At 36.0% G+C, this 23,128-nt stretch overlaps 1 protein-coding gene across 1 annotated transcript in view; it reads right to left on the bottom strand.

Moving 5' to 3' along the window:
• The window catches only part of LOC139134447 (voltage-dependent calcium channel subunit alpha-2/delta-2-like), a 173,858-nt gene that overhangs the window by 121,763 nt on the left and 28,967 nt on the right, over positions 1–23,128 (bottom strand). Inside the window, exon 3 of the mRNA XM_070701308.1 lies at positions 2,924–3,034. Coding sequence (XP_070557409.1) covers positions 2,924–3,034 — 111 coding nt within the window. The remainder of the gene's footprint in view (positions 1–2,923; positions 3,035–23,128) is intronic.

Raw genomic sequence — 23,128 nt, 5'->3', positions numbered from 1 at the left:
ATCCATTCACATGTACAATCAAATCATTTGAACGTACAGCATAGACCGCCTAGTTTCGCAACACGATTTTGTACTCATTCACAACAGTTACCGTTTATTCATGCACAATTAAGCAGACCACAAATGGCCATAGGATATGCGCCAACAGTCCTACACAGCAATATTTACACTTAGAGAAATGCAATAGAAAAAAAAGGCAGAGTTAACGGTGGATGTTTAATCTGCATGTGTTTACATAGGCAGCAACAGTGACACGGGTATGCCTAATATTAAATAGCACTGAGATGTGATTGGCATGACACAATACCTTTTAGAATTCTGAAAAAAATTGGAGCTGCATACACCGACCGACACACAATTCGCCAAACCAAACTGGAATCGGCGTTTATTGATTCTGTATTTTGCGAGTCTGACAAATGGGAAAATTGATGAACTGATTCAACAAAGTCAGACGAGACTCAATCAGTGGTGTCAAAGTTGGCTTCCACGACGGCAATCCAAATGCATCTGTGAATGCTACCTTGTCACGATTCATCGGGAATGGTACCAATAACTTTAGATGGATCGTAATGTGATAGTTTACCCATTCAGCACACCAGTGATTCCGTAAAAAAATCAGTAATGACAGGTATTGTTGAGATTTTCAATACCAGTGAATGACTTTTTTCTCTTTCCTTTTTGCCCTTTTCAAGTCCAATCTTGAGAAGGTCTGAGAAACTGTCAAAAATTCACTGATCTTTATCTGCCCTCCGATTCAATCAGTTCAAACTTTTTCCGCGTGACAATTACGACGTGATTCCTTCTATCTCCTCCGGTTGCACAACCACGTACAAGATCAATTTTGACCAATTGCAGACAAATAACCTGGAAGTTCCCCTTTGACTTATTACTTGTATATTTCTTTGCACACATGCTTGATTATTTCAAGCTCACATCTAAAAGTCCATGTCCAACTCACAAACACGTATCTTTCACACACATAGGTTGTTAATGTTCAGTACCAAAGTTATTAGTGTTAAACATAACAGACCAATGACACATCATGAGTCCTCGCCTTTTATATTACCACTTCCTTGAAAAGCTACAGATTATCAGTGAAATAATTAAGTTATCTACGTTTTCTAACATAGTTCACCTGATGTGTTTATTCCATTTTTATGGAACCCAGATCAGATTCAAGTCTTCAGAGTGCTTTTTATGAGTGGATAACCATCTGTAGATATTTCTCTGGTTCCCATGAGCTGCCACTTTTTCAATGGACAGAATGTCAGCGCAAATGAAATCAAACCTATGAAAATCTACAGCATTATACTGGAATGAAGTTGAGAGTCTTTTAACCATATGATGCTAGAACTGACATTTTTGTGCTGACATAGCTTGAGAATACAAATTTAAAGTTTTTGGCAATCCTGGTGCATAGCTACACACTGACACGAACACAAGAGTGTGGAAAGTCCTTTTCTTGATCAACAAGCATCCATCTCATATTCTGTATAATACAGATGAACTCATGCCCAGTACTGAAATAAATGGGTTCTTTCGTTGTGATGTGTTCAAAAAATACAAAAACATAAAGCAGCAAACATACATTTACATATTTATGTGATAGAACACTGAGCTGAGTTGATGACAGAAAGTGATGTCAGATGTTCCAAGAGGAGTGAGCACTTCCTTCCAGTGTGTGGCACACTGCACACAGCCATACAGTACATTGTCACTGTATCAATTTCAGTATGTGTACCAGTGTAAGGTGGGTAAAGTCTGAAGACATCATTACATTTACCATTGTAACTGGTGCCATGTCTGGTATCAGTTGTATGAGAAATGCTATTCAGCTCTTTGAATCATCCATTCCCACATAAAACTGACTAACAAAAAGCACTGTTTTCTGCAATTCCTTGATATCGAAAGAAAGCTGAATTTCTTGAAGATTCACCACCAAGAGAAAATGAGCCTGAAGTTGAGCATGCGTCATACATAAACTATGTTGGTAGCATACATCTGCATGGTGGAAAGAATTTCACACTATTCTAAGGTCAAAAGTGACATCTTTGTAAACATCATACAATTTCAAACACAAAAAAGTCTGAATGATACAGTTACTGTATTGTGGATAAATTTAGACCATCCTGCCATTAATCTTCTGTGCAAGCACAGCTGGCTTATGTAGACTATAAGGTTTAAGTTTTATAAAGCGTGAGTAATATTCAACACTTGACCATGGGAAAAGTACAACCTCATTGATAATTGCAAATGACATTTAATATTCAGTTACACTCAGGCAATTTTCACTTTCTACAATTGTACGAATTCTGCTATACACAAGGGACATAAACGTGACAAGCTGCCCCTTAATGTCACGCACCTTTGGATACATGACAGGCAAGCTTAACATTCACACGTACATATACTCCATTGCACCTTTAATAGAGCCATTCATTCCTTGTTAGGGAGTTCATTGTCAAGATAGCTACGCCACAATGATTATGAAAAAGCTATGAATTTCAAAATAATGATGTGACAGTAGTAGAGAGTGATTGACAAGTAGCGGTCAGAGATATTGCTTCCAACTAGTAATTTGTTAAGTTATCACCTCCATAAAAAACTTGGCAGTAATTTTTTTTTTCAAAAGATGCAATGTAGGTTGCTTTCACACCAGACTGCACAACAACACAGAACGATACAGCACTAGCTGGCAATGACACTCACTGTTAGACAGTATTCATCAGATAGAAAACTGCATGTGGCAGAGGAGATACCGCTGCAGTATTGTGCAAACTGTGCTTTTTAAAATATGGAAAACATTCAAAAAACCCTCCACCTCAGTATTTTGAGACTATCTCCACCACCATGATCTGAGGAAGAAACAAAAACAATTCTCATTTTAGGGAGATGTCCAAATAACTAGATTCTGGAGCCTTACCTTCAGTGCGCCCATTTTCAAACCCAGCAGTTTCTCCCAGTTAGTTGCTATTTCAGCAACGATGGTGTCTCCTTTCACAGCATTCAGCTCAATGTTCTCATCTTCATATTTCTAAAACAGACCATAAAAAGTGAGATAAGAAGACAGTTTGATACCATCCTTAGGCTGAAAAATGAAATATTCATGTGCCATGAAAATTATAATAATTGTGAAATCAAAAAGGAGGAAAATTTCTGAAATTTGCTAAATTTGAATTTCCCTCCAAGTCATTAATTTACGTGTATATCTAAATATCTAAACTTTCAAGTGTATTTCCAATGTTAAATATACATACAAATGCTTTATGCCATCAGTCATACCACAATTTACCTCAGGTTACGAAAAAGGTATAATATTGTAATTCTTCAAAATGTATATCTTTCAGTGTACATTACCGTGTCTTAATATGTGTGTATATTTATCAATAGCTGAAGCCCATACGCGAGGGTAGGTCTCTGTCCATACTGGTTTAACAATTCTATCATTAAGTTGAACACATTTGTATACTGACCGTTTGACTAAACACAGAGCAATCGGCTGAAATTGCTTCAGACTCTTCTATTTACTTAGACAAGGAAGGAGATACAAGAAAAACACATTATTTTTCTGACGTCTGAAAGTCTGATCCTGACAATATTACTTATGCCTGACATGGGGATTGAAAGACAGAAGTGTAAAATACGAATTTTGTAGAGGAACCATGTACCAAACAAAGAACCACAAATACTAAAATTGTGCTGGAACCATAAATTTTGCCTTACGTGATGTACCCATGCTTTAAAGCCATCTCTACATAACAAAATGCATCCATTAAATTTTCGCTATTTAATTGTCCTTCATTAATGTGACAGGTAAAAGTACTCTTGAACGATTTGAAATCTTAATTTTTGTTTATTATTGTCTTATAATAAAGGGGTTATTTGATAGCAGTCTGACTGACCGGCAGATATGGTCAGCTGTTCGTGCATGTGCCGTATCTGCTTTAGCAAGGACACTATCAATGAGTTGTCTAACGAGCTGCCTCAGGTAACTGTTACCAGTCACATCCGCGTCCCCACTGCGTTGCCTGCCTAGTTGCTTGGCAAGTTGCTCGACAGGTTGCCTCGTGCAACTCTGCCTTTAGAATACAGTTGCACTACTACTTTGTCAGCTTGATCTCATTTTCACATCATGTTTACCTCATTCTTTATCACACTCTGTGCATCATTCATATAGACATTTCTTCACTGAACTCTGATATTTATATATCAACACAGAACCCATTTCTACAACTAAATAATTTGAGAAATTTATTGACAGACCTATTTCACAATAAGTAAAAATAACCACATTATCCCTGCATATTCCCAGAAGTTCACTGAGAAGTTTACATTCTGTGTTCCTTCATGTGAAGAGGATTAACTTAAACAGCTTGTCAATCCACTCAGACAAGCATACATTTTATGAACTCTGCAGAAGGATAATTCTATTTCTGAATCAGTGGACCTCTAGCAGCCTTCATGTGAAACCATCAATTGTAAATCAGATTACCCTGATGAATTTTTTATTCTGTCATCCTACACAATGACACTTCAAAATGCATAAATTTTATTTGACAAAAGATTGAAATGAAATAGAATGGCATGAATCACCACAATGTACTCTACTGATGGCTGCATCATCCTGCGAAAAATCAGACTCCCTTTATCTAGAATATGTGGACCCTCACGGAGTTTTTGTAGGCAAACACAACAAAAGAACTTTGCTGTCAACAGTAACAACAATGATAACTAATATCTTGATTTGTACAGGTTTGCAGGAAGCATATATACAAATGCATATTATGCAACAACTTAAATACAACCAAAAAACATTTCTGATATGGTCTATAATCTTTTGTCAAGGCTGAGTCTCAGCAATGGCCTTGCTGATGTGCTGAACCCTGTCAACTATCACCAAAGTGCAACACTATATTGGCATGATGGTATCTGCAAACAAATGAAATATTTTTAATTTCAGGTTTAACTAATTAAAATACTCAGGGTTTGGTACAATCATCCTTCAAACAAAAGTCTGAGTGGCTATTGATGAAGAGTACTGTGTAGAGTCTGAAGGAATGGGTTCAATTACATAAAGTACATAAACGTTAAAATTGTGTTACTGTGACAACTTTAAGATTCTCATCAAACATGCATCCTAGTCCAAACATGCCTGACTGATAATAGCTGTAATTTTCATTTTCGTTTGCTACAATCAGTAGAGAGACAGACTTAATGAATGGATGTAGGGTTTGCAGGTAGCAAGGCCATGGGCATGCGCAACCATTGGCAATACTTCCTTTAGACTAGCCTAAACTGCAGTTCAAATACCGTAAAATCGCATCATGTTAACATACTCTAAACACGTTCCTAATTGCAATGCAACATTTTTATGTAACATATGATTTGCTTGATTTTATTGCGAATGGCATATCTCTCTGACTGCAAACAAAAGTCATCTGAAACACTAGCAGCTGTAGAAAGCACCTGGACAAGACATTATCCTCATATGAATTGAGTTGTAAAAACACGATGTACAAATCTAGACTGCAGATGCTTCATCTTCGCCTGGGAAATTCTCCTTGGCTGCATGTTCTATGATAGTTCTCGCAGGCTTGACTGTATTTATATGAGGGGGTCATAAGAGAAACAAAACTTTTCCATCATCTCCGAGTACATCTTGGTTTCTTCACTTATTGAGAGTCTCACTGTCAGGTACAGTCTCAGATCAAATCACATTTTGCTATTTACCCAGGTACTGTAGTGAACGAGAGTCTTGGGTATAATCGCAAATGAGGTCGTATTCAGTATCAGCTTCAAAGTGAGATTCTCAGATTCAGTCTCACTTCCTGTTTGTAGGGAGTCTTAGATACCTGATATACATGAGCAAGAGCCCCATTGGTTATGTTATCAAATTCACCCAGATTTGTTCAATACTGTTGTGTGTAGCCTTTTTACTGCCCACTTTCATCACAAAGTCTTGAACTAGTATCCAGTATGACCACTTTTGGGATGTCTTTATTCCAGCTGCATACATGGTGAACACACACATAAACATGTTGTCATCAATGTGATTTGCATATTGCTTCAAATAGAACTGCATACAAACTCTCTCAAGGATCAAACACAGCAGATAAAGAAAGGCAAACAACGCATCTCTCGGACAACAAGTTGAATATTGGTGAAAAATATAATTATTTCTAATTTTAGGCCTTGAAACTAGTTTGCTGTTTCTCATCAATCAAAAATATTTGTGGTCATGCAATCTTTCTATGAAATTGAGAATTTGCATTAAAATATTAGGAGTGCTATTATAAAGAGGCCAAGTTGCTAACCCAAGAGTGTCAGTTTTGGAAATTTGTACCAAGGAGCATGGCACAGCAGGGTTTCATTTACTATTAACCCTTTGAGCGCCAACGTCAATTTTTGTTGCCTTTGTAAAATATAATCTAGTCAATTTTTCTCAGATTTCTGCCAAAATTTTGATGCCAATGGAATATGATGTCCATTTGGTTCAAAATTATCAAAAAATTTCAGAAAAATTCATAAAAATTGGTAAAATGTGGCAATAAAATTTTGGTTGGAAAAATTACAACACTCAAAGGGTTAACAGAATTTATTTTGATGTACATTCAACATAATTATCTGGGTTCACAGGTGATTCTGAGAAGGCATTTAAACCAAAACTTTAAAAAGGACTAAAAACCAATTTTGACGCCGAAGAGAAATGGCCTACAGCTTCTTTGCTATATTTGGTGCCCGCGATCTGGGACCAATTAATCTTCATAACAAAAGAATGATTAAATTTATTTTGACAATTTATAGTAGGTGTTCATGCTCTTAACGACATTGATGATTGTGTAGAGATGAACCAGTTGACACATTTTGTAATTAAAACTTCGACTGGAGCAGGAATTGTCATGCATTATTTAGTAGACAAGGACGTCATTCACAATAAGAATATTGTCTCAATCACTTGTGCCATAAAAGAATATCGAACGGACCTACATATGATGCCACTTCTATAAGTGCACATGTAGACACGGTTATGAAAAGTAGACTGGTGTAGATTACCTAAGAGAAGGATGTCTGTCAGTCAATCGAGAAGAAAATTTTGTGGATGAAGCCTCCAGAGTTGAATTTAGCCTTGCTTCTTTGTGTACAATTTGCTCAGCGGAGATGTTGAAGGTCAGCCACAGACCACTGAAGATCTGCCTGCAGGCAGAGGTGTAATCATTCCTTGAGAATGAATGCGTGGCACATGAAAGTTTGTCAGGCGAAACTAATTTGAAAGATGAACAATAGGAATAAATTATAGGCTTTATTTTATGACATATATTGGATGTGAAGAAAATTCACCATCCCACACAGAAATAAAATGTTTTTAAGTATGAGGTTTCATGCTAAACTGACAAATTAATCTGTAACTTTTCATGATTTGTGCACCTTTCTTTGTGGTGTATGTCAATATTACAAATTCTTGTTCAACTCCCGACACATGTTGAAACACCTGCATTTTAGCTGGTCAAAACAGCATCTACCCGGTACAGGTGAAAAATGCACTGTCGATAATTTTATTGTTTACATTTGAATGCTAGTGACGGCAATAATTCACCCGCCCCTGTCAACAAGAACAACACAGTTTACACATATGCAGGCTGAGTTAAGCTGATTATATGTTTTGATGGCCTAGTCCATAGATGAATTGTTTCTGTGCTTTCGGAGATTTTTGGCCTTCACCCATACACCCATATGGGAAAAGGCCAAAAATCTCCAGAGGCCAAAATACTTCGTCAAGGGACAAGGCTAATGCTTTGGGAAGTTGAACAAAAAAAACAAAAATACCGTCAATGATACAGGGCTTACATTTGTTTTGATGTGGCAGTCCAGAGTGAGTATACGTAACAAAGTTTACCCTTGTGAACATGCATACCAAGTTTCACAGCAATTGGACAAGAGATTTTAGAGAAAATGATTTTTCAACCAAAAATTGGGAAAATTGCCCGAAAAATACAAATATGAAAATTTCACCACAATTTGAAGACACTCAACCAAGTATGCCTCTAGGTACATACATACCAAGTTTCAATGCAATCAGCAAAGTTAATTTTGAGAAAATGATTTTTTTACAAAAAATGCAAAAAATTGCCTCATAATACATTAACCACACTTTTTACATATCTGGCAGAAGACAACCCTAGGATCAAGAGTATCAAGTTTTAAAGCAATCCAACGGATACTTGGGAGAAAATGATTTTTTGACCAAAAATGGGAAAAATTGCCCCAAAAATACAATATGAAAATTTAACCACAATTGAAAAAATCTGACAGAGGCCAGCCCTAGGATTGTGCATACCAAATTTCAAGGCAATGGGATGAGTACATTCAGAGAAGAAGATTTATTGACCAAAGACGGGAAAAATTGCCCCAAAAAAACAATTTTAAAATTTCACTACAATTTGAACAAATGTAACTAAACTAACCATAAAGAACCTGCATACAAAGTTTCAACCAAATCTGGCCAATGGTTAGAGAGTTTGAGCGATTTGCAGGATTTTCCCCTTTTTTTACCTCATTTGCATATTTTTGACACTGACATGTTCATTTGAACAAATTCAAATCTCCGACCTTGGGTGTACCTGTACACCAAATACTAAGATGGTAGGTGCAACGTTTTAGGAGTTTTTGATGTGGACGATCATCTGAATGGTAACACATGCTAAATAGGTGAATTTAATAAAATACTAGCATGTGTCTAGGGGCAGACCATTTGGTATTCTGAGGGGGTGGGGTCTGGAAGATTGAAGAGGTAGCTTTTTTTTTTACCTGATCCATTGTACATTTTTCCACTTTCCCACCTTTTTGTTGGTCAAACCTTCTCTGGCTGATGTTTTTCTATTGACATTTGCTGGGAATCTTCAAGACCCTCCCCCTCCCCCCAAGGATATCAAATGGTCCACCCCTATTGATTGGGATGGCATATATACAAGGTTGAAATGTAGTTTCTGAGGAAAAAAGCAGATTTCTCATCATTTTTTGTTGATTACTGACAATGCTGAACACAGAGATTTGACAAGACAATACGGCATGTAAAATAGGAAATAATTCACAATGAGTACCATTATCAAAAGTATTTACTAAACAACTATGGGAGGTGATATCTTTTGAGAGATGCTGATATATCTTTGCTAGTTGGTATTCACTTTTTTACAAATTATTTCTTCTATCAACAAAACATCAAAGCCTGCAGGCATTGAAATTGCCTAAGGTAAAAACCAAACTTGTCAAACCTGTGTTTGCAGCCAATGTATTTTGTTATTAACACTTTGAGCATTGTGATTTTTCCCACTAGTGCAAGATTTTACCAATTTTCATGAATTTTTCTGTAAATTTTTTGATAATATTGGATCAGATGGACATCATATTTCATTGACTACAGTTTTTCATCAAAATTTTGGCAAAATCTGAAAAAATTTGACTGGGATACATTTTATAAAGGCGACAAAAATTGACTTTGGCGCTCAAAGGGTTAAGATTCAGTGTTTCTGAGATTTGAATCTTTCCTTTGATTCGCATCTTCAATTGCACAGGTTTAATGTAATGTTTCTATATCATGATTATAATGAGAAGTTCACAACTGTTACATCAATACCAACATTTCTCAAGATGCTGCGGCTACAGAACAAGCTTCTAACACTCCTATTATCTTTTTTCTTTTTCCGTTTATTGTGCTTTCTTTAAATGCACAAGGCAAATACGGGACAAGCAAAAGAATTCAATTTTTATTCAAAAGTTGATTGAAGAATATTTTCTTCTAGAATTAAAATTCGCCAGTCTCAGTCTCTCCTATTTTCTGTTCAGAAACCTCCCAATATTATTGTACACGCCCGTTCCTTTCACTAGATATACAAATCCTTGAGCGGTGGCACAAAGGCTGGAAATATCCGACAGTATTCAAGGACATTCCCATTTCCATAGTCTACCATATGCCATCACGGAGAAGTGTACTATAATTGCCAAATCAACAAAAGGTGTCAAGAACACCATGGAAACCTTTCAGAAACTAGCATAAAGAGTGGTCAAAGTCTCGGATATGACTTCAATGACGTCCAAAGTAAGTGTAGCAGATTGCACCTCCCACTACCCCCTCCCACCCCACTCACGGATGATAAAGTTTTCACAAGTTTAATGCTCAATACACAACAGAATCAATGGATGATACTCATGATGGACAAAAGTCAGGGTCTTGACGTAAATTGTGAAGGTGTGGGCGCCGTATATTGATATTCAAGTACCTGGTGAAGTGGATGGATTTGATTTCTGTTTGAACGTGTTGACTTCAAGTGGGCACTAGAAACCCCCACAGCCACTCTTGTTCCCACAAGTTCATCAGGGAAAAGCAAGACTCCTCGCACCTTTCTTTTGTCAGCACGATTTGAATTGAACTTTTATTGAACATGTTGCCCGGTAGGAGCAGAACATTCAAGTTGATTATACAAGTGTTGCACTTGACAGCTGTCATGACATTTTCAAATGACTGTTTCATCGGTAATATTGAGAAATAATCGTTGCCAATAAAGAACTGTAAGTTGCACAGCTGGCTCAACTTACACCATCTGGAACTGCAATCCATTCTCAGTTTTCCAGTTCTCATCTCATGGCTTGGTTTGATATATCTCCATCTACAGCTAATGGCACATACATGTAGCATAGGGCACACAGAAAATGGTAAACAAAACGCTATGGCATTAGTCTATTGTGTCCATGATCCAAGGAAGTGAAAATCATGAAGATCAGCTTCTGTAAATTTTAGTATTTCCAAATAGATAGCATCAAGGGGATTTGCATTTAAATTTTGTAATTTTGTCTATCCTGATTAAATAGCGTGGTGCTCTTAAATCAAATTGCCAAATGTATCTTCAGCAGTTCAATTGGAACACAACAGTAATAAATTACTGGAGATACCTGTATGGACCTGCTATTTGAAGAATGGTATGTGCGAGAGTAACAGTTCAGACCACAGTAATAGTGCTTTTTTTTATCTAAAATCTCTTCTCTGTCCATGAGTTTTATGCTGGCCCTAATCTGGCATGCAGAGTTATATATAGGCTAAGTCTACAGATCCAATGACGATGCAGCTCAAACCCCAAATCAGCTTAAGCTATTAAAGAAATGACACATAACTTAAAAAGGGTGGCCGTTTTGTGGACATGCTAAGATTGTTAGGATTTTAAACAAATTTCACCTTGATAAAGAGCAAATTTAACCATTATGATAACATTTATCTATTCAGCCACACACCACCTTACCCTGCCCACCTGTTGCATTGATAAGTAAAAAGTACACAATAGGAAATTAGGGTGACAGATCATATGATCACGCCCTGGAAAAATCCATCATCCATATGGGAAATTAGGACAGTGAAATCATGCCTTGGCATAATTAATCTCTCATGGCAAGCACAAAGTGCTTGGCTCTCTTCTAATCAAGCCAGGAGACGGGCAAGATAAAACAGGGCATACATGGCAATTCTGATAATTAATGCACCATCTAGGACAATTCCAATAATTTATGCACCATTGAGGAAGGGCCTCAAATCTTTGTTCAGCCTTATGTCAGTATTAAAACCTCATGATAAGACTGGTTCTTACTTACAGTAGTCACTGGTCTTACGCTCAAGCATACAGGCCACTGTGAACACTGGATTATTTTGACCATATATGATACATTATGAAAATTTCCTTCCATGTAAATTTTGGAACATAATACCTGTTCTATCTTGAGCTCAAAAGGTATATATCAACTCTTTTAGTTCTAGCTCCCATTTTAAACTCAAAACTTAGTAGTTTTGAGTTCGCCTTCTGCTTAAATCATGGACCCTCAAGAAAACAAAAATGTTTTGAGTTCACATTGTAAGTTAGATATTAGACTTCAGTATGTTAAAGTTTCAGTCAACTTATTATGATATGATAGAATACAATCATGAAACTTTGAAACATAGGTTGTACACTTTAATTCCATTCAGACATAAATTTCTGAGGGTGAATACTTTCACAGTTCATGCAATCCTGCAATAAGAAACTCTTCTACCAATGGAACATAAATATGTAGGAAAAAATCTCTTGACACTAATCCCATCATTTCAAGAATCTACTGCACACTTTTAATAGGATTAGTAAAACAATACCTTTTCTGTTTTAATGCCTTTCTTCCAATCATTATTTCTTCATTAATGTCTACAGGCTGGAACATGTAATAATACACAAGTTGTGTATCTGATATAGAGGCAAATTTGCCATTGGCTTTGTTGTCTAATCGTCACATTAATGTCTAAAATTGTCTTAAAATGAACAAAATCCTGCACAGGGTACGCCTTCAGCTGTTAGGGAAAAATACAAAACCCGGTTTAATCGTTTTAGATATAAGAAGCAGATGTACAAACTCTTGGTTACTTACTTGTAAGTTTAAGTACACACATGATGAATTCATGTTTGACCAACTTGTTCTGTGCAAATAAAGGTACATCAGTTTAGTCCCAGATTGTGTTCAAAGCTGGCAAAATACATGTCCTTCTATTTCAGCAAGTGTACCCTCCGTTATACCGAGTTTAGGCATTATTTCTTTGTTGACTCAGTTTAATTTGTTACACACCAGTAAGAAATACTTGTAGATTTTTCCATCGCAACGCATATTTACTCTCAACATGTGCAATTTGTTTTCAGTGTACATCTATCTAGCCAGTTGGTGGAGGGATGTGATCTAGCACATACACGTACACAATGAGTAGATGAGCGTGTTTTACTAGCACTGATTGTGATCTTGCGTTTGTTACTAAATATAGCAAAACAGACACAACATTTTGCTACTACCGTCAGAAATTCTGACAAATATTATCTCAGTGCACCTCTCTTTAATGTGGATGTCTCCTTTGGCTATAATGTTCATGGTTTCATTCTGAACACCGTTCATATCAGATTCTTATGAAATTATTTCAAAAGTCTCATCAAAATTTCAGACAAATGTTTATTTTTGCATCTTAATGATGGACCCCTGACATCATCATGAATTCGCACTTTATGAATTCATACAACTATGTTTCCTATTTAGCTGTAAACTCATGGACTTCATAAAGAGGTTGCTGCCTGGCTTGGTTTAATAATGCTGCCTGTCTCGATAGTCTGTGAATTTATCCCCATTGTGTTGTTGAACAATTGAACTTCATTGTGTTTCGAGCGCCGTTATACTGTCAATTTATTGAGCTCATAAGAAGTGGCTGAATCATCACAATTTCATAGATTAATCCATAAATTTCATGAAAACCCAAGCATGCAATTCATGGCAGGATCAATTGACTGTCTATCGTGGTAATAAAATATTGATCCAATGACCGCCAGGATTGTTTTAAAACACACAAATTGTCATATATTTTTTTGCCACACATGTGAGAATGCATAAATAAATAAATGTAGCTTAGAAATCCTTGATGATTTTATTGAGTCTAGTAGACATAACACTTTCTGTAAAGTCATAAGCTTTTTTTGGTCAATTAAGTCATAAGCTAGTTGAGATGATCTCCTTAACTTTAAATCAGGTGGTTTACATCATGCATAAAGTACTTCACAAATTCCCTTATAACAGAACTTTGCACAATACAAAAATTGCCTATGACTAGCACAAGTGTCATCCTTCGGAGCTTTTCAGGAGTCGGCGGATTTGAGATTACTTGTGAGCAATAATGGCTTACCGACAGACATCCAAGTCTCCATGGAGATAATGCTTACATGAAAATGCACAGAGGTAATTACATCAAACATCCTGAAAAAAACTGCAGTCATTTAGTCAAGTGTGGTTCATACTATTTAGGCTGACCCGCGTTTCTTTTTTTAATCAAGTATGCGTAGAAGCTGATCAGGGCACGCTGTCCATCTACTGTACATTGTGACTCTGTTTGGTTGTACCATTACACAAATTGAGCTCACTCCATTAAACTTTCAAAATCCTCATCAAAAGCTACATGTGAGTGAGTACATACATGTATGAATCAAACTCTAAGCTCTTTCTCATGGAAACATTAAATGCACACAAAGTAGCGGCATTAGACAGAAAAAGAATTATTAAGCATTCATTTAACATTATGTACCTCAAACTACCAGGGTACAACAACCAAACTTATAGATATTTGTAAGAACCATACATTGATTCATAGATTTTTGAATATTTAATTATGACTTATGAAATTGAATATAAAAAATATATCTCAGGAGCCTGCATAGTCCATGAGCTTCACATTTATTTTTTGTATGGTACAAAATTGCATTTGATACGTAAACAATTGTCCCAGCTTACCTGAAAATACATTGTACAAATAAAGCTTGATGGTTTAATGAAAAAAATATACTTTCAAGTTAAGATAGAAAACAATTTCCCACTTCAGGAATTGTCCAGCGATCAGTGTAAATTCTACATAATGTACATGTACAGCATGGCTCTATACATTGACTAAGAGGACTAATTTGAGTAAACCCATGTGAGATTAAAACCAACAAATAAAATGATACCTTATGTAGAGAGGTATATATTAAGTCAATATGTATTTCTGTTCCAAGTAAACCCTCCGTTATTTTATAAACATTATCACAGAGAAATAAAGACAAAATTATTCAACAGGAAGACAAAGCATTGCAAAACCAGAGAAAAAATGCACCTCAGGAAACAGAACACAAAGAGGAAGGAGTTACAAACCCTTAAACTTATGTGCTATTGTGCCTTTTTATGAAGGCCTTATAAAGTTGCACTGGTTTTTTCTTTCTTTTCAGTAAACCTTGCAATGCATGGATGTAATGTAATTGGTTTTATATCGAAGGTAATTTAATCTTCTATCTCAGGTACATGTAAGTGTGTCCTCTGTGGCTAAACCTTTCAATAACAAAAGTCAACCTCATCTTGCTAATGCTTGTACCGGTGTGGGCTCTTCAATTCTGCACTATACACCCTCCGTGCATTATTGGTATACTTGTTGCAATCATGGTTCTATGATAGTTTTGTTACTCCAAAATGTCATCAATTTCAATATGAATCAAAATCAAATGATTACAAGATGTCTACTTGCTTCTGCAGTCGGTTGATTCAGCCACTTAAACTTATAAACGTTGAGACTGCATCTTCGGCTTTACAACTTTAGTGGAAATATGAAATTGGGAATGTAAAAATGCTCCCTGTGCCAACTTTTTTCGTATGTGTGAAAACATTGGAAAAACATTTCAAATTCAAAAGGACAGATAGAAGGATGTCCCTGGACTCAGCAGTGTACTGTATACAACCAACAGAAATCTCTACTCAGATGGAAATTAAGCTGACTATTAGTATTGATAAATGACAACAAGCTGGCCTGCCTGTTCAAGTGTTTTTCTGATTGTGAAATTCAACTGCACTGCAGTATAACTGCTGGTTGCCAAATAAAACGCTCAGAATTTCTTGGACAATTAATATTTCTTCTGCTGCTCAACATATGTATATTTGGCTTACAAGCATGTACACAGGCATATTATAAAAGCATCCCTTTGTTTGAAATTTTATTATCAATATTCAAGATACAATTAGCATTGTTATAACTGGAACAAAATCTTCTTGAGACTGCTTTATTTCATAAATGATATAAAATCACAGTAACCACTTAAGTTACTGCCAAAGATTGACAAGTATACTTAAAGCCTAATGCGAGACAAGGTCATAACACATTAAAAATTGAAATGAGTTTCGTACATCAGAAACAATGCTGACACTGCTTCAAAATCAAACACAGCCGCTCTTGAAACCAACAACTGAAACCAACTGTTTTGCTTGCTTCAGTGAATTCGGCATCTTTGAGCTAAAGCCATCACATTTTTCATGTGTAAACTCGGTGCAACTGCAACATATCACAACACACAGCCTTGGCAAAAAAACGGAGAAACAGTCACAATGTCGGTAAGACAATGTTTCTCAATGCCACGGCAACATATCTTTGTGATTTCTTTGTCGTAAATAACAATCAACGCAGAGCAGATGTCAGGGCCGTCCACCGCCAAACTGTCTCCTTCTCACTCTGACAAAGATTTCAAGGGATATAAATGTTGTAGTACCATGAATGTTACTTTCCTGGCACAGTAATTCATCTTTGAAGATATTTGCCACGGTATTGAATATCGTCCATCGATTAAAGCATCCTGAGGACATGTGATCCTGTCAGATTTTCAAAATAAATGGAGATCATGTGTACCCACTAATACAGGTATATCATGTTGGTCATTTTATAAAAGATCACCTCTTAAGAAGCCTACCAGGAGTCCGCCTACTCATCTATTTTTTAGTATTTAAGGGATCCAACATCAGTCCAGTCTAATCCTGACTAAGACTGCCATATTCCCACCATTATCACAGAAGGAAAGACCTTAAGAGGGGTACTGACTGTATTATAGCAATACATTCAAAGATGAATTTCAGTTATTCAACCGGGAAAAAACATCATGGCCATGTTGACAAACCACTTTTAATAAACCTGAATTACAGGAATCAAATTCACCTGGACAGCATGACCAATAATTGTTTTGAAAACTTATCTGAAACAGAAATTTCTTCAACACTGAAGCAAAATCAAAAAAAAAAGCATGGCTATCCATGATGGAGTTATGAAATTTCAATCAACAATAACATCGTGTCACGACACATGTTTTCCATGTGGAGTGGAGACCTTGCAGCAACACTGCAGTCACGTTAACGTCATTATGTACTGAATACAAGACTTTGCATGTGCCTTTTTATCCTTGTATGTGATGTCCTCCTACTGTTCTATCAATCACCTGCCAGGTCCAACAAGGATTCCTCATGAACTCCATCAGTTTAATAGCCTCCTACATAGTCATGCCATTATCAATCAGATTAGGGTTTAAGGGGTCATCCACTTAATCAATGAACTGACTCCATTTATCTGTAACACTTTACCACAAGGACATGTTTTGTTGTCAATTATTTCTGTGTTTATGTGCTGTAGGTACATACTAATTGAAAGCACGGAAGTATGATATCAACATATTCAAAGTATCAAAAAGAAGCAAGCTGTATTTTGTTACACAAGAATGTTTTTAATCATTGCGTCTGCCCTTTATATCCTTCTCGGCAAATAGAATCACAAAACCAGAGAAAGTACCCATTGGCACAGTCATTAACTGCTACTATCAACTTAGTTGTAGAACAAAGATTGTAATAATAACGAGTTACAGGTATCGATAACAAATTTTTGAGTACCTCTGGCATACTTTGCCATCCCCATTAATCTTTTCATGTTGTCTGTGCCATCACATTCCTGGAACAATTGCAGCTATACAAAAGAAAAGCATCTGTAATTTCTGTGCCTACCTGTACACTTGTTCATATGCAAATCATGATGAGCCAGAACACAAAGGATGAAGATAGAAACCTGCAAATTTTATCAAGACTGCTCTTTTTACTTCTAATATACTCAAATTTCTTATGAACCTTTGCTTGTATATCTGCATAGATAATGGTGTATACATAGTACATATCATGTAAAAATTTGCCGGGATCAATATTGATGTAATGAAAATAAGTATAATTCAGGCTTATTTTCACTGACAGTCAATTTCTGAGAAAGACGTACATTACGGTCCATTTCCAACAAAATTAACTGTGACTTATATCATGGATATACCTGTGAAACAAATTATCTAAAATACTACGCTTTACAGACTGTGCAGTGAGGATAAAGTTAAAGCCCCAATAGCTGCAGATGTTTGGCAAACCGACCTCAAAATATCCTTAGTTTTCCAAGAGTTTTCTTTGAATAAGACCCATTAGAGACTAAAAAAGAGTATAACACTGCCAAGACTATCAAAAGTGGCATGTAAATTCAGAGGTTTTAACATCATTTTAGATTTCCCGCCATTTTATGGGTGCGGCACCCGTTCATTATTAAGCCTGTTAAAACGTGTACGCATGGTCCGAATCAGCGAGCAGTGATACTTCTATACACGTCCTTCAGTTAGTACATTTACAGGAACCAACTTTGGTTTGAAAATAAAATCATGAAAATATGCATAAAGTTAGCAGCTATTGAGGCTTTAACTTTACACAGAGTTTAGTTTGCAAATGTTCCAAAGTAGTTTGCTGCACATGTAAAAAGTGAAAATGTGTTGTTTCCGTTGAAATGGAACATTTGAGAAGATACAGTAATTTCAAGTCACTCAAAAACAAATATGACGCATAAAACATTGTCCACACCGGATTATTACATTAAATAAACGGGGATGCATGTATGGCAGGACACATGTTGGGCAGGATGTACTCACACTTTTCAAATTACCAAACATCATTTCTTACTACATATACCTAAACTTGTAAACATCTATTTAAATATGGATAGCACTTCTGGATAAGGGATATGGTAGGTACAACTGATCGTTTAGACTAATACATGTATGCCAGTACCTGATGTACTGAGTTAGAGTGTAACTTGTCAAGAAAAAAGTGCAGTGTCCCAGCATGTGCAATTAGCTAAGACTTCCATTATGAAAAACATGCCAACCTTCCATGTAGGACATTCACATTCTCAAGCATCATTAATCGTCCCATCATGTAAATGATTAGGTTTATGGGGCAGTTAATACAATTACTGTTATTGTATTGATCAAAATGCATATAACATACACGTATTTAAGACACTGATAAAGCAAATGATATGTTGCATAGCCTCTGACAATGAGAATTTGGAGCTCACTCATTAATTTACAGGCGACTGATGTATATATTGTTGAACACCTGTCTGAGCATGAAACACATATTAACATATGACAAACTCATGTTCAAATCAACCGTTGGACACAAGATGTTGGGACTACAGATGTTTTTGGATTGATGACATATCACAACAAGTGAAACTCATGATCGATTGTTTGAATGGCACTGGTGTGGGGCACTTGACTAACTTTCAACTGAAGTCAACCTGCAGGTGTTCATAGTGTCAGCTGGATGAAAAGATGATCAACTGCTGTCACATTAATTGACCAAGCTGACCCAGTCAGTAATTAGATCGACATACCCGATCAATTCCAGTCTATTTACCAGGTTTCTCTCAAAATTTGCAATTCAAAAGGGGCAATTTCCTCTTTTCATTGAAAATTTGGAGGCGGAATTTGGTTCTCATTGAGGGGGACCATAATAAAACTATGCAAACTCATTTTTAGCAGCCATTGACAGAAATCATGACGAAGTGAAATTGGTTAAAGTATATCCAGAAAATGGCTGTGAAAGTACTGACCTTGTATTAATGATGTGCATGTATACTGTTGGTGTACCAAGTACAAATTGAATTTATGTAATAGTTGGATAATAGATGTGGCCATATGTTATGAAAGTATGTATGATAAGTTGGGACAAAATGGCCCCTTGGAAGTCACATTAGGTTGTATAGCGAAGAAAAATGTGTTTTCCTTGTGCTAAGTCTGAATGAAATCAGTCAAAGCATGTGAGAGAATCGCTATGGCTGCCTGGTAACCAATGTTGGATCATACTGCTAGAAATATTAGACATGCATTATGTATGTCAAGGTGTATTGTCCATGTGGCAAACATTGAAAAAAGTCATTACATGTCAGTGTAATAACTTGAGACATATGAAAATTGGAACAACTGGCCACCTGGTGGCCATATTTGATTGTACCATAAAAGAATTCTATGTGCCTACATGTCTGAAAGTCACAGTGTAATTGTCTTTGTGCAAAGTAAGCAAGAAAGCAGCCAAGGAATGTGGCTTTGGATATAAAATAGTGGAAACAAAATGGCCACCTGGCTGCCATATTGGATCATATCACAAAACAAATCTACCCACGAAACATGTTATGTATGCCATAGTTTATTATCATTGTGCCAAGTTTGAAAGAAATTAACAAGGGCAATCATGTCTTAGATATCTGCATGGACAGACAGACATATATACAGGCAGACACATAGACAGATGAAGCCCATTATCTTCCCAGATTTTGTCTGCTGGGACTAACAAACAACAGTAGTAAAGCCCAAGGGTAGACATGTGGTCTTGCACTGTGAATTGCATTGATTTATGAAAATGGATTCTGATTCCTGTACAGATAATTCGGGAAGATTTATCACCAAATTCCAAGAAATTCTCAAGGTCATATCAATAAGCAACCTAGTGGCCAATATAGCTCAGCTGTGTTATGTAGAGAATAACTATTTTTGACACGTGTTGATGAAGAAGGTGGAAATCTTTGATAACTGTTTCAGTGGCCAGAAAAGTGGCAAAAATCGCTGCAAAAATTCACAATTAAGATTTCATCATATTTTGAACATATCACATTAACAGCATCCCTAAGAACATGTCAACCAAAGCTATCTGACAAGTAGCTATTGAGAATCAAATTGTCTGACCAAAAATGGCATAAATTGCCCCCCAAAATACAAAATTGCAGATTTCATCATAATTTTTAATATATCATATTAAAATAATCCCTTGGAACCTGTATACCAAATATCAAAGCTATCAGACATGTAGTTTTGGAGAAACATTTTTTGACCAAAAATGGCAAAAATTGCCTCCCAAAATACAAAATTGCAGATTTCATCATAATTTCTATATATACCACTTAGTTTATCTGTAGAAACCTGTATACCAAATTTCAAAGCTATCAGACCAATACTTTTGGAGAAACATATCTTTTAACCAAAAATGGCCGCAAAATACAAAATGATAGATTTCATCACAATTTGAATATATCACACTTATGCTCATCCCTATAAAGCTATATACCAAACAAGCAGTTTTGATGAAACAAATTTTTCGACCAAAAATGACAAACATAGGGCCAAAGTCCCTGAAGCTACAATAGACGTGGATACAAAATAAGTATTTCCTGACTGTATGAAATTATCTCTCACTTTAATAGGTCATCCTAGGGACTTGTAAACCAAATGTTAAAGCTGTCTGACCAGCGGTTTTGAAAAAACAAGCAACTCAACAGTTGACAGAGCTCTGCTGTGTAATATGTAGAGAATAACCTTTTGTGACACATGTATTGATGAAGAAGGTGGATATCTTTCATTAACATTGTAAGTGAGTTCTGTTGAATAAGTTGAGACTGTACATACGCAGAGAAAGCACACTGAAGAGACAAATGTTTGAAACTTAAGAAGTTCAAGGTCATCAAAAGCATTATAGGAATCATGTAACTTTCATTGCACTGTTTACACAGATTGCACAATTGCTATAAATAGCACATGAGGAATCTTACAGCGAAGCTTACCATAAAAACCCTATCACTTTGACCACTCTTTTAATTGACCACTCTATTTTTTTCCTCAAAAAGTAATTTTATTTTATCCTTACCAAGTCAACCATAAATGGAAATTAGAACTTTCTCTATCTCTATCTCTATTGACTATTTTGAGCAATTTCTTTTAGATAACATACAGGGCACAATAAATGACGGTTCAGAATATGTCAAAGTTGGGATTCAGGAAAGTTGCGTTTACATGTTTTAATCCTCCAAGATGGTAAGCATTTCACTACGAACTGTCAAAAAAAGGTTGAACTTTCTGATAATTCTACATAAAATTATTTTGGCTTTGATGATTTCCTAATTAATTCAATTATTTAAAATCATATTAATTATTTTTTCTGGGTGAATTGATAGGGTTTATACAGTACAAGAATTACATACAATGCAAGTCAAATTTTGACCAAAAATGACAAAAAAAGTCCTAAAAATACACATTTGCATATTTCATCACAATTTGAACAAATCTAAGTTGGGTTACCCCTAGGGACCTGTATTCCAAATAACAAGCTGTCTGACCAGCGGTTATGAAGAAGAAGATTTTTTTATCAAAAACACCTTTTTTTGGCATTAATTTGTCTATTTTCAACAATATCAAAAAATTAAAAAAAATAGTTTCTCAAAATCATATTTTTCATCTACACAGCAAATATCGAATCAGTAAGTACTGCGGTTCTCAAGATATGTGAGTGGACGGACGCCTCACAAACGGACATACATACATACATACATACATACATACATACATACATACATACAGACTGACGACGGACGCCGGACGGATACCCATCCAATAGCTTCTATAGACTATAGTCTATAGTAGCTAAAAATTGCCTTAAAAATGCAAATTTCCATATTTCTCACAATTTGCACAAATCTGAAATAAATCATCCCTAGGGACTCATGCAACAAAGCTATCTGACCTGTACTTTTTTAAAAAGATTTTTAAAGATTTTTTTGACCAAAAATGACAAAAATTGCCTTGAAAATACAAATATGCAAATGTCATCACGATTTGAAGAAATCTAAGTGAAGTCACCCCGAGTAAGTCGCATAGCAAGTTTCAAAGCCATCGGACATGTGGTTTCAGAAAAGAATATTTTTTTACCAAAAACAGCAAAAAATACCCAAGAAATACAAATATGCAACTTTCACAACGATTTGAACAAACTTAAGTGAGGTCACTCCACGTGAACTGCATAAGAAATTTCAAAGCCATCGGGCTTGCGGTTTCAGACGAGAAGGCAATTGTTGACGGACAATGGACGGACAGATGACGACGGACGATGATGGAAAATCAGCCTATTTGATAAGCTACGTGTCGCTGACAGCGGAGCTAAAAATCAATTTTCACATTGAGTTGTCGTTGTGCCAAGTTTTAAAGATATATGTCAAGAAATGTTTGAGTAATGGCTGTGGACATGAAAAAATGGTAACAAAATGGTTGCCTGGCAGCCATATTGGATTGTATCACAGAACAAATTGAAATGTGTATGTATGCCATAATGTATTATCCGTGTACTATGTTTAAAAACAAGGTCATGAGACATCTGCATAGATGCTGGGATGTATGGACACATACAAAGAACCCAATCTATAAACTATAAGCTCCTCGGAGGACTAACAAATTATAATTAAACATAGTTTTGTTCAGCTTTTGTACATCTTTCTGCCAACTGGAAGCCAGCCAACTATCAATACCCTTGTGTATATCAATATCTCAAGATCACATTGTAGATGGGGAAATAGCATGATTTTTTGTTTATGATTAAAATAATGGGATTCACACAATCACACACTCTG

Source organism: Ptychodera flava, chromosome 6 (genome assembly GCF_041260155.1).
Source record: "Ptychodera flava strain L36383 chromosome 6, AS_Pfla_20210202, whole genome shotgun sequence".
Lineage (NCBI taxonomy): Eukaryota > Metazoa > Hemichordata > Enteropneusta > Ptychoderidae > Ptychodera > Ptychodera flava.
The sequence above is the reverse complement of the archived record's forward strand: the minus strand, read 5'-3'. Positions and strand labels throughout refer to the sequence as shown.